The sequence below is a fragment of the Galleria mellonella genome, unplaced genomic scaffold (genome assembly GCF_026898425.1).
Source record: "Galleria mellonella isolate WM207_F2 unplaced genomic scaffold, CSIRO_AGI_GalMel_v1 utg261, whole genome shotgun sequence".
NCBI lineage: Eukaryota > Metazoa > Arthropoda > Insecta > Lepidoptera > Pyralidae > Galleria > Galleria mellonella.
In genome coordinates this window covers 1,107,476-1,124,559 of record NW_026442057.1, presented here as the reverse complement: position 1 = coordinate 1,124,559, position 17,084 = coordinate 1,107,476, and the positions used below count along the sequence as shown (strand labels likewise).

The 17,084-nt window shown below is 34.2% G+C and overlaps 2 protein-coding genes across 2 annotated transcripts; one reads left to right on the top strand and one right to left on the bottom strand.

Annotated features, from left to right (window-relative positions):
• Positions 1-3,246: 3,246 nt before the first annotated feature.
• LOC113510585 (STING ER exit protein) lies at positions 3,247-4,126 on the bottom strand. Its single transcript, XM_026894038.3, has one exon. It carries the CDS (start codon positions 3,907-3,909, stop codon positions 3,262-3,264), a length of 648 nt encoding a protein of 215 aa, XP_026749839.1. The 5' UTR covers positions 3,910-4,126; the 3' UTR covers positions 3,247-3,261.
• A 712-nt stretch (positions 4,127-4,838) lies between these two features.
• Positions 4,839-15,439, top strand: LOC113510584 (mitochondrial import receptor subunit TOM40 homolog 1). The gene is made up of 8 exons (XM_026894037.3): positions 4,839-5,074; positions 7,747-7,814; positions 9,033-9,224; positions 10,488-10,619; positions 12,205-12,316; positions 12,840-12,916; positions 14,231-14,327; positions 14,728-15,439. The coding sequence occupies exons 1-8, from the start codon at positions 4,945-4,947 to the stop codon at positions 14,865-14,867; spliced, it is 948 nt and encodes a 315-aa protein (XP_026749838.2). The 5' UTR covers positions 4,839-4,944; the 3' UTR covers positions 14,868-15,439.
• The last annotated feature ends 1,645 nt before the right edge of the window (positions 15,440-17,084 follow it).

Sequence of the window (17,084 nt, the reverse complement as noted above, 5' to 3'; positions counted from 1 at the left end):
GTCGCCTACAGACATGAGCAGTAGCATGGACATAACAGAGTATACTGTTTCGCCCATGATACCCCCCATACGTTGCCATTCCTGAGGACTCAGGTGTTATTGCTCTGTACCTTGTAAATTCACGCCATGTCCCACCCTTTAAACCGAAACACAGCCATGCAAACACAACTGCTTCACGGTAGAAACACGAGGTACCCAAGCAATCGACTTTTGTACAAAGTCTCCCTCTGGTTTATATTGTTTATAATGATAAACAACATGCCATAACTTCGTAAATAAGCCATTAATTTCTTGTAAAAAGTAAAGGATAAAAATGGTTATTGTGGGTTATCACTAAAAGATAGACATATACCAAAACCTATGTTGGACCTCTGATTCCGTACCTATTCAGCCGCTTACATAGCTGTATTTCAGCAAAAGAGATGGAATATAACATTAAAAATATAAGATACGCAGCTTAACGTGTTATTGAATGCAAATGTGGCTTGAGGCCTGGGTGTCACCGTATATCCTGTGATGTCCACATACTGTTCATGTGTATAATCGATGAATTTCCATCAGATTAATGGCCATTCCTAATTGCAAACATTATTTATGTTTGTAGTAAAAAGAAATCTTAGTATAATATAAACGTAAAAGTTAGTTTTTGTTTGTTACCTAATAGTGCCTAAACGGCTTGATTTGGGGGGAAAGGGATTATTAGTAATGGGATCTAATCTCCCCGTTACTAGCATCCTATCAGGTCGACCTCCACGTTTCCCCTGGAAACTGTCGTGATTGATTCTAGTGAAATTCGTCACGATTAACTAACGTACCTGCTTTCATCGTCACCTATCATCTCTTACTGGTGCCTTGCCAGCGTATATCAAAAGAGCAAGAAGGGTTTTTTTTTATGGGTGAAAATGGTATGGTAACCCCGCCTGCGCTAACGGAATACGCTGGCGTAGCACCAGTGAAGGGTGATAGATGAGAATGAAAACAGGCCAATTAGCCCATCATGATGAATTCATCAGGAATTAACCATGATAGTTTCCAGGGAGAACCGCGAGGACGTTAACCTGGTTGGGTATATTTACTAGCAATAGGATTCTCAGTCTCCATTACTAACAATCCCTTTCCCCCCCGCGCAAGTGGGGTTACCATGTCAATATTATCCATTAAAAAAAATAGCTTAACTAATTACTATGAAATTTAGTAATATGTGATGGAGGCTATAGCCTAATTATTATCTTGGTAAATAATAAACATATCCCAGTCATGCCAAGAAAGTCGCGGGCAAAAGCAAGTAATATATAATATAATCAACATTTCATAATTCAAAAACTAAACTGCTGATTTTCACAAATAAAAGTACAAAGTATCCTGAATTCACCTGACAAATAACGCATAAAAAAAAATTAAAAAGAAGTTTTTGAATATGTATTTTTTTAAGTACAATTATGTAGGTATAATTTAGAATTCTATGATATTTAATTAATTATTTAAATAATAAGAGAACATTTCAATACACGAAAACAAACTGGGTACAAAACTTATAAACTATGCCTAACTGAGATTATGTTCCACAAAAAAAAAAACTTCAACTGTGGTAAAACCAGTTATTTTTATTTATAAACTAAATTACTGAACCGATTTTGATAAAATTTCTATGGGACCGATCTGTATGTCCTTTCAGATAAAAAAAAATCCAAATTGTATACAACCAGAGGGAGACTTTATACAAAAGTCGATTGCTTGGGTACCTCTGTCCCATTCGTGTTTCTACCGTGAAGCAATTGTCTTTGCATGGCTGTGTTTCGGTTTGAAGAATGGGATATGGCGTGAATTTAAAGAGTACAGAGGAATAACACCCGAGTTCTCAGGAGTGACAACGCATGGGGGGTATCATGGGCGAAACATTATACTCTGTTATGTCCATAGTACTGCTCATACTATAGGCGACGTTTACCACTTTCCATCAGGTGGGCCGTTAGCTTGTTTGCCATTCTAAATTGTATAAAAAAAAAAAGTTAAGTAACAAACTTTAAAAAAAAAATACAGCTAAATTCAGTACCTCCTTTTTTTAACTCTGTTGAAAATAAAACTGTAATGCCAGCAGTTCTGCCCTAAAATGAATCTATAAATAATGCCACATTTGAGTACGTTGAATAAAATATTAATTTATGCAACGCCACCGTCTGCATTCAAAGCAGAGTATCAAAGGAAACCATTAAGAAATTCCTACAACTGATAAATACAGAATGAATTGATCACGATCTAACGCCATATTTAAATTCTGTTTTAAAACAAAACTGAATTTCGTACCTACCTATTAATATTAAAATTATGAAAGAATACAGATTAATGATGTGTTGAGAAAGCAATCTATACATTTGTTAATATGGCAACTATGTTAGTCTATGTTTGATGTATATAGAGCGATACTCTCTGGTCTTGTCTAGTAAAAGGGAAAAGAAAAAAGTATGATGTCCTTAACATGTTTTTATATTTTTAAATATTAATAAAATGATAAATAAAAATAGTGAGTTTAACTATAAACATTCTACTAAATTCCTTCAAAATAATAAAATATTTAAATTTACTTTACACTTAAACAACTGAATGGATTTCAATAAAATTTTATACAGATAGGTTGTGTCCTAAAACATGGTACACATGATATAATTTTTCTATACCATGTAGGTGGCAAAAAACATTCAGTCTCATCTGATGGTAAACAGTCACTATAACCTATCTACTTTCACATGGGTAATACCGCAGGAAACAATTAATATGGTATAATTTAAAACTAAATTTATATAACTTCAAAGACTTTGATCTTAAATTCCAGCTGTGTTATCCCAGTATATAATGGGCCACCCATTCTATTCCTGGGTGTTATAGGAAAATTAATAGTCAAGGGATTCTCCAAAGCCTAACTGCAGTTGCCAATTCGCCTGCCAAGCATGGCAAGTACTGGCAAAACCCCCTTTATGGGGAGGCCTATGTTCACCAGCAGATAGTTGACAGCTGATATGGTGATCTTAAATTCAAATGATGGAACAGCTTTTACTTATTAAAAATAGGAACTTATTTTGTGAAACATTACTCGCTGATATTTTTAATCTAAGAATTTAAAATATATTATTCTTATGTATTCAAAATTCTTAAGCAAATAAGGATTGGTTGCCAAAGAATATAATTTCTCGAGACCTGATTGTATTGAGTTTACAAATTATTTATTAGGATTATTAATTTAAAGACAAATTGATAACACAAAATTTATTTATCAATCAAAGTTCCCCGTACTCTCTTTTCCATTTGCTGAGTTGGTGTTTCAGCTTGCCGTTTATTCATTCCTTTTCTCTCCAATTGTTTCTCAATAATCCGTGCGTTGTTTGCATAACTGTCAGCCACTTCTCTCGCCTCTATTTCATCTTCTTCCTCGTCTATTGTTGATACTGTTACAGAACTAAATTTACCCATATTCTTAGTGTGTTTCGTGACCATGATCTTCTTTGGCTGTGTCAGGGCCACTTGTTTATAAATATCCGTAACTCCACCCTCACCAGCTGACTGGACAAGAGCATCTCTCATAATGAACACTATATTATTGTCCTGAACATGTTTGTAGTACAGAGGTACAGCACATTTCTTGCATTTTAACCGATATTGCCGTTCAATACCATCTTCACGTTTCAAGTATATTGTTTCGTCAGGATCCGAGGTGATTTTGTGAGCGTGTTTCGATCCGTCGATAACTCTGGCTCCGTCAAGGGGTCTTAATGGTAGGCGATCGATGGTACAGTCCAATATGAGGGTCATCTGACCACATAAGCAGTAATAAATGTGCAGTGGTTTTGTCTCATTATATTCCTCTTGATCCTTCGTATCAGAACATACGATACTCCTTGAGACTACCTTGGGCATTTTGTATGTGTGTGTTTGTCACAATAAGTTGGAAGTATTACAAAATTAAAATATGTTCAATGGGCACCCTTTAACACTTGATACTATTTTGCACTTTATTTTATTTAAATGGCAAATTTATTCAATTGTGTTTTCCACACTTATTAAACAATATTTCCAAATATATAATTTCACTAAATAATAAACAGAACATTGAAAATATGACAGACGAAACAGAGTAATAATTATAATGACTTTTAAGACATAGATTAAAAATAGCACCAGCAGTAAAAGTGTTGGTTTTGTTCTTAATCTACGATAGTGAACAGGCCCACACTTTCAGACAGTCAATCATTAAGAATAAACAAGTACTATAAACATGAAGTAGTAATACAATTTCTTTGTAATTATAGAATATATAGACTGGCACTGCAAAAGCTAAAAACTTAATAAACATATGTTAGAGAGTTACACTAGTAAGACTTTCACCTACACAATGAAATCAATTATTAGCCGTTATTTCTTTAAACCTATCTTTGAAATTTAAATTTAATATCACGCTAAAATTTTTACAGTAAAGACCAATCTAAACTAGTTTTCAAATCGATTTTAGTCAAAATTATTACAAATTAAGTTTATAGTATTGCATAAGCAATAATTTCGAAATATTATTAATTCAATATAGGTTAAGAAGTAAAATTAAAGAAATGGTACCTTAAAATCGAGCTTATTATAAGTTGAAGCTAATTAGCTTAAACTTATAATTGGGCCGATTTTAAATTTAGCGAGATACAGGAAATAAAAGGATACATGTGTGTTGTAGCCCACTTTCTAATTGGCTACAGGAAATCTCGGAAAACTAGAAACTAAATGAATTGTGTCGGCTTTGAACGTTTTATTTTTCGTCTATGTATTGAAATAAATTTATTTTTTGGAGTTAGTAACATCTGCTGTCAACTTCACACCGCAGCGATTGTCTTTTATTACATAGATTTCTTGCACATGTTCATCGATTTCTGTGGAATTTAGGGAAAGTATAACGAAATCTTCAATAAAATGGGTGCTATAGCAAGCAGATATCGTGTCTCTAACACAGGGCTTACAAGCACTGATATACAAAACATAGAAAATGAGAACAAACGTGAAAATCCAGGGACATTGGATGAACTGCATAAAAAGACCAAAGGTAATATTTTAAAATTTATTCTTTGTATTATACACTGTTCTTTGTTAACGGTTATATAAAAGAAATCTTCTAATCGATAATTACTCGTAGTGTTCTTTTTATATATCCATACAAAAAGCGCCGACAAATAAACATTTACGATATACAAAAAGTTTGGTTAACTCGTGATGTAATATTTTAAAGTGACCTATAGATGTTTAGTTTACTGTATTAATGTTAATTAATATAAAAAAAAAGTAAAGTGATCTTCACTTTTATAGAAGTTTTTTTTTTATAATAAGTACTCTATACAACTCTGATCACATGTCTCCCAAGGTATCTATATTTGCTTAGTGATAAGCCCTACTCAACCTAAATTAATGTGCTCATTCCTGAATGTAGTTGTATAATAAATCCTTAGAAAAGGTCATAGGCTATCATTTATTAAGTGAAGAATGTCCCATAAATTTATATATTTTATTGATAATACTTATTATAATATACTATCTTTGTGACTATTTTTTTATGAACACAAAAGAACAAAGAACATGTACTATACTTATTTATTTAGCAATTTTTTTTTATGGAAATCCTTTATATTCTATTGGGTACATATTTTTCATCATAATATTTTTTATACAACTTAGAACAGCAAACAAACTAATGACCTACCTGATAAAAAGTTTAAACCATTGCCTATAGACATGAACAGAACACTATGGACATCATAATATACTGTAATGCCTGTGAAACCCTTCATGCATTACCATTCCCTTTATTAATATAATTCAAAATCACCAAATTTAGGATCAACATTAAAAAAAAAAATTTTTTTTTAATTTTTTTATTTAACTTTCCTTTTATCCTCATTCCTTTCTCAAAAATTAAAACCTACAAGGTTTTCGACTTTAAGGATGAATGTGTAAAAAAACAACATGACTTATAATCTTTATTCTACTAATAAAGTAACAATTTATCATATTTTGATTGATGTGTTGTTATTTAAAGTAATATAAATATGCTTTATTAAACCCATAAACCCAGATTTTTTTATGCAATTTAGAATGGCAAACAAGCTGATGACCCACCTGATGGAAAGTAGTAACCGTCGCATATAGACATGAGCAATACCATGGACATAACAGAGTATACTGTTATGCTTATGATACCCCTATGCCTTGCCATTCCTGAGGACTCAGATGTTATTCCTTTGTACCCTGTAAATTATTATTTAAATATTGCCAAAGTCAAGTTTATACGTGTCTATGTATGAACATAATTAAGATGATAGGATTTTATTTACTTTTGCTGTTGTTTCTCTCTAAAAAAATAATCTTATAATCACTAGGCCATTGGGTCAGGTGAAATCAAGTGTGAACTTATTCTGAAATATAAAAAAAAAACAAATCCAAATCATCGATTGCATGAATATGGTTACATACATTTAATGAAAATGTTTTTTTCAATCTACATTCTGCCATAACTAATATATACAATATAAAATTAATGTAAAATTGTCATAATAAAAATAATATCATATTCATAGAGACACTTTATAAACAATACTAAATGTCTATTTATAATAGTCAAATAAAAAAAACCTTTCCACTACTTAAATTACATCTACTTAATAAAATCCAGGTTTAAGGGTTTAATAAATTTATATTACATATTTATATTACTTTGAATAACAACACATCAGTGGAATAAAGATTTTACATCTTATTTTTTTACACACTCATCCTTAAAGTTGAAAACCTTGTAGGTTTTAATTTTTAGAAAGGTTTTTTTTTGATATACAACTTAGAATGGCAAACAAGCTGACGGCCCACCTGATTGAAAGTGGTAATCTTCGCCTATAGACATGAGTAGTACCATGCACATAACAAAGTATACTGTTTCGCCCATGATACCTCCCATGCGTTGCCATTCCTGAGGACTCAGGTGTTACTCCTCTGTACCTAGTAAATTCATGCCATATCCCGCCCTTCAAACCGAAACACAGCCATGCAAACACAACTGCTTCACGGTTGAAACACGAACGGGACAGAGGTACCCAAGCAATCGACTTTTGTACAAAGTCTCCCTCTGTGGATGTGAGCAGAACTTATAACTATGCATAAAAACATATTAGATGTTAGATGACATAATGGACCGTTTGTAAGCAGCCAGGCCTACCCCCCTCCCTCCTGGAAAATAGTCTTAAATATGCCAGTGCTGTTAGAATTCCCACACCACATAGAATGCAGAGTCTTATCTATAACATTTAATATTTCTACTGCATTCAAGCAAATAAAGTTATTCATTCAAAATAAAGTTATCATTCATTCATTCATTCAGAATGTTTTGTCACAGTCTTTGAATTCGAGATATTAACATAAATAAAAATTACAAAAGCATTGTATAGCTAAAATAAGTTTAATAAATTAACAATTTTTTTTATACGACTTAGAATGGCAAACAAGCTGACGGCCCACCTGATGGAAAGTGGTAACCGTCACCTATAGACATGAGTAGTACCACGGACATAACAGAGTATACTGTTTCGCCCATGATACCCCCAATGCGTTGCTATTCCTGAGGACTCAGGTGTTATTCCTCTGTACTCTGTAAATTCACTCCATATCACATCGTTACTAACTAACTACTACTAACATCTCGTTACTATATGCTGAAATTGTCTTCTTTTGCAGAGGTGATGCCAGTCAACTTTGAAGGCGGCAAACTAATGTTTAACAAGGGCATCTCCAATCATTTTCAGGTATTTAATGATTACTTAAAATCACTTTTATATATAAATAATAATTAGAACTTACTGATTGATGCATATAAAAATTGGCCTGTGTCCTCCACCCTGAATGCTTCATGTAATAATAATAAAAAACTTCATTGCGCACAATAGAGATGTATACAAGAAGTATTTATACAGAATGTGCAGCACACCTGCAATGCCGTAGGTGTTGTGGGTGACCATGGGCGGCGGTAGTCACTTACCATTAGGTGAGCCGCATGCTTGTTTGCCCCGTGTTGTAAAAAAAAAAAATATACAAAAGGCGGCCTTATCGTCAGAAGCAATCTCTTACAGACAACCTATGTATAATATATAATGTTATATGTTTGTTGGGTTGTTAAGGCATCAAAAGGGGATGAAAAGACTCTCTTAAACTTGTGTTATCTGTAAAGATTATTGTACCTTCAGCATTATATTATATATATAATTACTGATATATTTAAAATTTTCACACAATCTGTTAGGAAATATAAATTTATATTCTAATAAAATTGTATAAAGTTTATTTTTCATTACTGGTCCTTAGAAGGTGTGGCAATGAATAAATAATAAAAAATGAATAAATAATAAATAATGAAAAAATACCACTACATAAATGTACAATGCCGTGCCGGTGTAGAATAGGCCACCCCTTCCTTTCCCGTGGGTGTCGTAAGAGGTGACTAAGACAGGGCAAGGTACGGGCAACAGCGTCCATCTTAAAACATCTCTAAAAGTCTAACTGCGAATGCCAAGCATGGCAACTACTTGCAAAACTCCGCTTATGAGAAGGCTTATGTCCAGCAGTGGACAGTTAAAGGTTGAAATAATAAAAAATAAAATAAATACATCACATATATTAAATATATTTATGAATAGCACAGTACAAAAGTCGATTGCTTGGGTACCTCTGTCCTATTCGTGTTTCAACCGTGAAGCAGTTGTGTTTGCATGGCTGTTTCGGTTTGATGGGTGGGATATGGCGTGAATTTACTGGGTACAGAGGAATAATACCCGAGTCCTCAGGAATGGCAACGCATGGGGGGTATCATGGGCGAAATAGTATACTCTGTTATGTCCATGGTACTGCTCATGTCTATAGGCGACGGTTACCACTTTCCATCAGGTGGGCCGTCAGCTTGTTTGTCATTCTAAGTTGTATAAAAAAAAAAATAGCATAGTAAATTAATAATAATAAAATTATTTCAGATGTCCCACACACTGACAATGAGTTCTGCACAAAATGGCTACAAACTAGGAGCAACTTACATTGGTACTAAGCAGATATCACCAACAGAGGCGTTCCCCGTCGTACTGGGAGATGTGGACCCATCAGGGAATGTGAACTTCAATATTATACATCAGCTAACCCAAGAGATTAGAGTGAAAGGTGCTGCCCAGGTTGGTATTGGCATTAGGCTCGCCACTTGTACAAAGTTTTATTGTACAATAAAGAATAAATAAATATATATGTATATATGTATTGTGCAATTTGCTATTTAAATCATTAGCATTTTTCTAAGACAGTGTTCTATTTATTTATTTTTTCTTTATTGACCGCATTAAAAAAAAATGTGGTACAAAAGGTGGACTTAATACTGTATAGCATTCTCTCCCAGTCAACCTTTGGCAAAACAGAAATGTAATTATTTTCTACCAGTATAATTAAAGATTGCGTCCCACAAAAAAAAAAAACTGGCAAAAAAAAGCAGGCAGTTCTTAAGTTTATGCTTTTTTCTAAAATAGAAATTATAAGTTGTACAAGAGGATATAAGAAAATATTTTAAATTTAACATAAAATATAGTAAATTTAACACATTCTCCGCCAACAAGTTTATTTCATAAACATTTTTTGTTTTTAAGTTATATTTAATAAATTATGTAGAGATATAATTATTTAATTTACTTTGATGCATTTTTTGTGGGAAATTATGAGGATTTTTATGTGTCAGTCGCATGTGACTGACAAAGCGCCACCGAAAGAAAATTACGCGTCGCGTAGTCCCATTGGAGTATTCCAGTGTCAGACACCCGTGACTGACAAGGCGATCAATGTATTAACTTATCTTGATATTTTAAATACACAATCGGGACTTGACGCGATGAAAAAATTTTTGCATGTAAATAGTACCTACATACCTGCTTCTTTATTGCCGACGTTTTAAGTCCCAATAGTGTATTTAAAATAAGTGTAAACAACGCGAAAGTTTCAAAATAAACTTATCGTCACTTTAAAATACATTTCGAAGTCATTAAGACTGTCTTATTTAAGGTAAAGTTATATTTACAAAGTATGTCATTCATTTAATTCATAAGACCGTAGTCAATTTCGGACTCAATTTCGTGTTTTTGTTTATACCAAAATCGGACCAATAAATGGAGTTTAACATTGCGTTCGTCATACATCCTTACATAAAAGTCCAAAGGAACAATATTTTAACATTTTTAATATTTCCGAACGGCATGTATTATGTAATTTTAACATCAAATTTCTGTTTCGTTTGGCTCCGACATTTCGGAAAACATTTCATGGTAGGCCCTCAGGAATGACAAGGCAATGAAATGAAGGGTACCATAGTCAGTGCCGTTCATCTACAAGCAATGGTTACTACTTTCCAATAAGTGAATCGTCAGTTTATTATACTAGTGTAAAAAAAATTCCAGGTCCAGGAATGCAAATTGACGACGACCCAGGGTACAGTCGAGTACAAAGGCTCCGACTACACAGCGGCCCTCACGTTCGCGAAGCCCGACCTCAATGACAAGTCGGCTGTCATTGTTGGGCATTATCTACAGGTGAACTTGTCAGAGAAATTAATTTTTATCACGTATGTTTTAGGCATATTTTTCTTGCACACATGGTGATATGGCCCTTTTCGTACGCGTGGATCCCAAAATTGGAAAAACCAATGAATTAGATCGCTTCTAGATGGAGTCTAAAGATAAAACATATACCGGTTTTTAAGTTAGATCTTTAGGAACTATAAAATCCGAATTGATGGTTGCTCTATATAGGATTTTCAATTAATACAGTGTGATATTTAAATGTACAAACAACCAGATTGACTTACGTGTATTGTTAGTCGAGAAAACTCGACTAGTTTCGGGACCATCCGGGACCCTCGGTCATGAGCGCGAAGCTGACTGCGCGCCTCGACTCGCTGAGCGCGAATTATCAAGCAAGCGAATTAAACTAGACGAATTTACTCGACTAAAATATACGACTATTAAAATATAATGTATACGTAAGTTATTATATAGTTATTATATATATATATATAATGTATACTTACAAAACTATATTATATATATATATATATATATATATATATATATATATATATATATATATTACCAGAGGGAGACTTTGTACAAAAGTCGATTGCTTGGGTACCTCTGTCCCATTCTTGTTTCTACTGTGAATTTACAGAGTACAGAGGAATAACATCTGAGTCCTCAGGAATGGCAACGCATGGGGGGTATCATGGGCGAAACAGTATACTCTGTTATGTCCATGGTACTGCTCATGTCTATAGGCGACGGTTACCACTTTCCATCAGGTGGGCCATCAGTTTGTTTGCCATTCTAAGTTGTATAAAAAAATATGTGATATTTTAACTGCTAACCATAAGCCTCCCCCTTGGGGGGGTTTTGCAAGGAGAAGCTATTAATAAATTCATTAATTTTATAATGAAACTTTTTGAAAAAAGCAACAGCTGAATTACATGCCCTGTTTTTCTTGACTGAAATTGTATTCCAGATGGGTGGTCATAAAAAAAAATGTGACGATTCAAAAATGCTTAAATCTTAAGTTATTGAAAAAAAATTGAATAACTTAAATTGACTTTATAAGTAAATTTTATTTTTCACATATTTTATAAATTATAAATATTGGCATGCCTACATCGCTCAAGGCAAATTAAACAGATGTTAAACTTAATATTAAGTGGCCTTTGTTAATAATTTTAAATGTTTAATACAAATAAACTCATTTGATTTCAAAGAAATATACATAAATTTAAATCTTTACCAGAGGGAGATTGTACAAAAATCGTTTGCTTGGGCACCTGATCCATTCGTGTTGTTACCACGAAGCAGTTGTGTTTGCATGGCTGTGTTTCGGTTTGAAAGGTGGGATATGACAGTGAATTTACAGGGTACAGAGGAATAACACCTGAGTATTCGAGAATGGTAACGCTTGGAGGTATAATGGGCGAAACAGTATACTCTGTTATGGACATGGTACTGCTCATGTCTATAGGCGACGGTTACCACTTTCCATCAGGTGGGCCGTCAGCTCGTTTGCCATTTTAAGTTGTATAAAAAAGTCTTTCTTTTTCTAATATTAGTTTAGATAAATTATTGTTATTTTGGTTTTCAGTCGGTAACAAAGCGATTAGCTTTAGGCGCCGAACTGGTGTACCAATCAGGTATGAGGGTGATGGGTGGAGAGATCGCAATAGCTTCAGCAGCCGGTAGATACACTATGGACGGTGAGTAGTAAACAAAGCGAAAAAAACAAGCGTTTGGTAGTACTTCCGCTGGTGTTGTGGGTGATCATGGGCGGCGGTAGTCACTTACCATCAGGTGAGCCGCATGCTCGTTTGCTCTCTGTGTTGTAAAAAAAAATTTTGTACATTGTTCTAATTATTTAAATAACTGGTCAAGATTCTTATTAAATCCATGTCTTCATTATTCTATTAAATTCGTTTTTTTTTTACAATACAAGTGTCATTGTATTTATGTATATGTATATATTATTTATACTCTGTTACTAACTATATAGCTACTATAGTTTATTATTTATCGTATTATTTTTGCCCCATATATGTTATGCTTTATATAAAAAGCCTGTAGACACTTTCTCCTTTCGGATTCTCAAGGTTGACTGAAAGAAATCCCTTTAAAAGACAAGTCCGTCGTGTGTACATTTTTGTTATAACCCTAAAATCTATATTATAAGTGAATGTACAAAATATATATATATATAAAGTAATAAATTCATATATTCCTCAGATTCGGAGGTGTCGGCGACGGTGGGCGCGGCCGGCTTCCATTTATGTTACTTCAAACAAGCCAGTGAACAATTACAGGTGTGTTATTTTGAACAGTGTCACGGCAAGTGTTTAGTTGTTTAGTTTAGTTCTTTGAGAGGAACAGTAGAGTTTTTTTTTACATTCACACTATAAAACTACCAAAAAAGTCAGTTTTATGCTACCGTTTATTGTTATAGTATTAATATTCTATTGATTATCGCCATGTGGTCCCAGCATAGAATGGGTCAATTCCTTTCCCGTTGATAGAGGGATGGGCAGCAGCATCCCTAATCAATACATCACCAAAACCTAACTGTGATTGCCATCTTGCTTGCCGCTACTAGCAAACCCCTTTCCTTCTCATCGATCACCCTACACTGGTGCTCCGCCAGCGTATCCCGTTAGCGCAGGCGGGGTTGCCATACCATTTTCATCCATCAAAAAACTAGCAAACCCCTTTTTATGGGAGAGGCCTATGTTCAGCAGTGGACAGTTAATGACATATGATGATGCTGTTGACGTAAATTGTAAATAGATCAATTATTTAGCAGATTCTTTAACTAGTACATAAAAAAGGTTAATTCTAGTTGGAAAATATACTTGATTGATACTCAAAGTTGCACTCTGGCTCAGTGGTCAAACTAACTCTTTGAATTTGGTTTCAGTATCTTGATCAGCATCAGTGGAAAGAGATTACATACATACATACATATCTGTCACGCCTATCTCCCATTAGGGTAGGCAGAAACAATGGAACGCCAAATGCTACGATTCAAACAAACCTCTTTCGCTTCCTCCACAATCATCAATCTTTTCATACACGCTCGCCGGTTACGGGTACTTTTAATTTGGCCCTTCTTCAGCAAGAGATGGTTACCCCAAAATCTCTCCAATCCATGTCCATCATTCGTAAGGACCAATTTAAGAGACAGTAGATATTTGGGATGCTAATGACAGTGAAATTTAAGTGTGTGGAGATTTAACACCCTAGCCCTCAGAAATGGCAATACATGAGAGTTACCATGGATATATCACGGCATATTCTGTGGTCTCCATAGTTCTTTAATGTTATCCTTATAAGTCATCATTACCTTGGCTAATTCCGTTTATTTGAACTCAGAATGGCAAACAAGCTGACGGCCCACCTGATGGAAAGTGGTAACCGTCGCCTATAGACATGAGCAGTACCGTGGACATAACAGAGTATACTGTTACGCTCATGATACCCCCATGCGTTGCCATTCCTGAGGACTCAGGAATGGCAACGCAGGTGTGATTCCTCTGTACCCTGTAAATTCACTGCCATGTCCCACCCTTCTCCCTCTGGTAAAATATCGTTATAGCATAATAATTATGAATAATTTATTTCAGATTGTAGCAGAAATTGATACATCCTTCAGAGGGATGGAGTCTGTGGGCACAATCGGTTATCAAGTGAACATACCAAAGGCTGATCTCATGTTCAGAGGTACGCAGCAACTAATTTTTATAGCATCTAGCTGAAATATCTGGTATCAATAAACCAAACTTTACAATTAATGATAGAATAATAAAGACTCGAACGCTTTCAAGACTTTCTTAATTATTTTTTGAGTCAGCAAAACCAGTTCTAGTTACAGGTTGCTTAATAGTTACTATATATATATATATATATATATATATATATATATATATATATATATATATATATATATATATATATACTCTATGCCGGGACCACATGGTATAGAATTATACATATGAGATTGTTTCCAGGTATAGGACTGCCCATTGTTTTCTTAGGGTGATCTTTTGTTTATGATAACTTTACTAATTATTACCTTTCAGAGTGAACAATAAAGAGTTACTATCCATCTCTTTCTGTGCAGGCATGGTAGATTCCAATTGGAACATTGGCGCGGTCCTCGAGAAGAAACTCCAACCGCTGCCGTTCACGTTTGCTCTCTCCGGTATGGCGAACCAAGCGAAGCAGCAGTTTAAATTTGGCTGTGGACTGATCATATGCTAGTGTGTACTAATCGTGTCAGCGGTACCTTTCTGTGACCCGGGGATAAAGCACACCATACACGAATCATAAAAATAAATGGCATGCAATCTGGACCTCTAGCTAGGAACATGAGGAACCAGCCAATAAACATCTAGAGACATAACCCATAACACCAAGAAACGAGACAATTTTGAAAAGTTCCTAAACTGGCCCGACTGGAAATCGAACCCGGCATCTCATTACCTAATATGCTTACTGCTGCCCCATAATGGGATTCACTTTGCATAACTCGTCGAGTTTAATAGGCTACTTTCTCTGAAGGTGCAATGTTAACAGACTGGTATATTTACAATAGCGGTTTAATTTAACGGAAAATCTTATTATACAATATGATTCGTGTACAATGGACTTTTTAAATCCCATTGTGTTATCACTAAGGTCCAATGGTGTAGCAGAATAGCGAATCTAAAATAATTGGGTATGTTTAAGTTTGTATAAAACCTCATGCACATTGGTACTTTTTGTATATAACTAGGATGGAAGTGTTCTGTTAGTAATCTTGAAGTTTACCTGAAAAAAATCGAATGAATGAATATGGAATAACTTACCCCACATCGTGTTACTTTCATCCTATAAACACGGATTCTTTAATCCATTTAATCAATGCAGCCAACTGTTGAGAGTAGTATTCCCTTTTCGGTTGATTACATTCATGGACCAAACAATGTGTTCGTTCAAGACAGTGTGGTCACTTGTAAATTGATATTATAAAAAAAATAAAACAAATTTCGAGCCTTTCACACTAATACAGCATGTTAATTTGGTGTAGGCAACTTTATATGGTTTCTCATCTTTGAAGCTATGTTTCTTTTGGGAAAATGTTCAATTGTACTAACGGAATACTTCTTAAAAGGGAGTCGATTCTGAAGCGTTATTTTCCTTAAATTTTATTTTTGACATAATAGCAAAATCTTTATTGTAAAGATCAATATGAATTCATTTTCTAATAGTTTTTAACTCAAAATTATTATTTATATTAAGATTATATTATTAAGAGATAAGCTTAAAGAATAGCACTTCAGAATTGATTCTAGTGTGCCTTCAGGGACATACTGCAATCTACACACAATCCCATCGGAAATTGTTCTACATAGTGTAACTGTTATTTCTTTAATATTTTTCTGTATTTTAAATTCTTATAAATCTCGTAACACTGGTAACCTTTACTGGCAAATTGTTAATTTTAAACTCTCGCCTTACCACATATTTTAAATACACCATCGGGAATAAAATACGGTATAATATAAGTCATACACCATAAGACTGGCAATGTTAGTTCCCTATCAAAAAATTGGTAACCCCTATGTAATATTTCTACCACTTTGGGGAATAAAAGTTAATCCAAATATTACTCTTATTGTAAATTAGGTTAGAGTCAAATAAAACATATTGTTATCTTGAGGGGGACTTTGTACAAAAGTCGATTGCTTGGATACCTCTGTCCCATTCGTGTTTCAACCGTGAAGCAGTTGTGTTTGCATGGTTGTGTTTCGGTTTGAAGGGTGGGATATGGCGTGAACTTACTGGGTACAGAGGAATAACATCCGAGTCCTCAGGAATGGCAACGCATGGGGGGTGTCATGGGCGAAACAGTATACTCTGTTATGTCTACGGTACTGCTCATGTCTATAGGCGACGGTTACCACTTTCCATCAGGTGGGCCGTCAGCTTGTTTGCCATTCTGAGTTGTATAAAAAGAAAGGAATGCATGATATGTGCTATTTTAGCTAGCTTTATGTCTGGTATGGCCAACTAATCTCCTTGCCTTTAGATTATCCCTGTGATAGTCGTTTATGATACGTTTTTTTTTTTTTTCTTTAATGAAAAATAAGTCTCAAAGCACAAAAGTTGACCACTTTTGCAACCTAGCCAATATTATGAAATTGTAACAAAAACACCTCTGTACTTGGGCGATATTTGAGAAAAATTGAAACCCAATAGATGCTAAAACAATAATTTTTAGAAATTTCGTCTGTCAGTCTGTATGTTTGTTTTGGCATCATGCAAAAACTACTGTTCCAAACATAAAATGTGTTTTACCTCGATACGCCATTCTAGAAGTCGTCTATTACATTGTTTTTATTCTACTTCTGAAATTGACGTATTCGAAGTAACTGGCAATAAATTAGTACACAACAAATTTCAATACGAACATGCAAATAAACACAAAATGGTTGC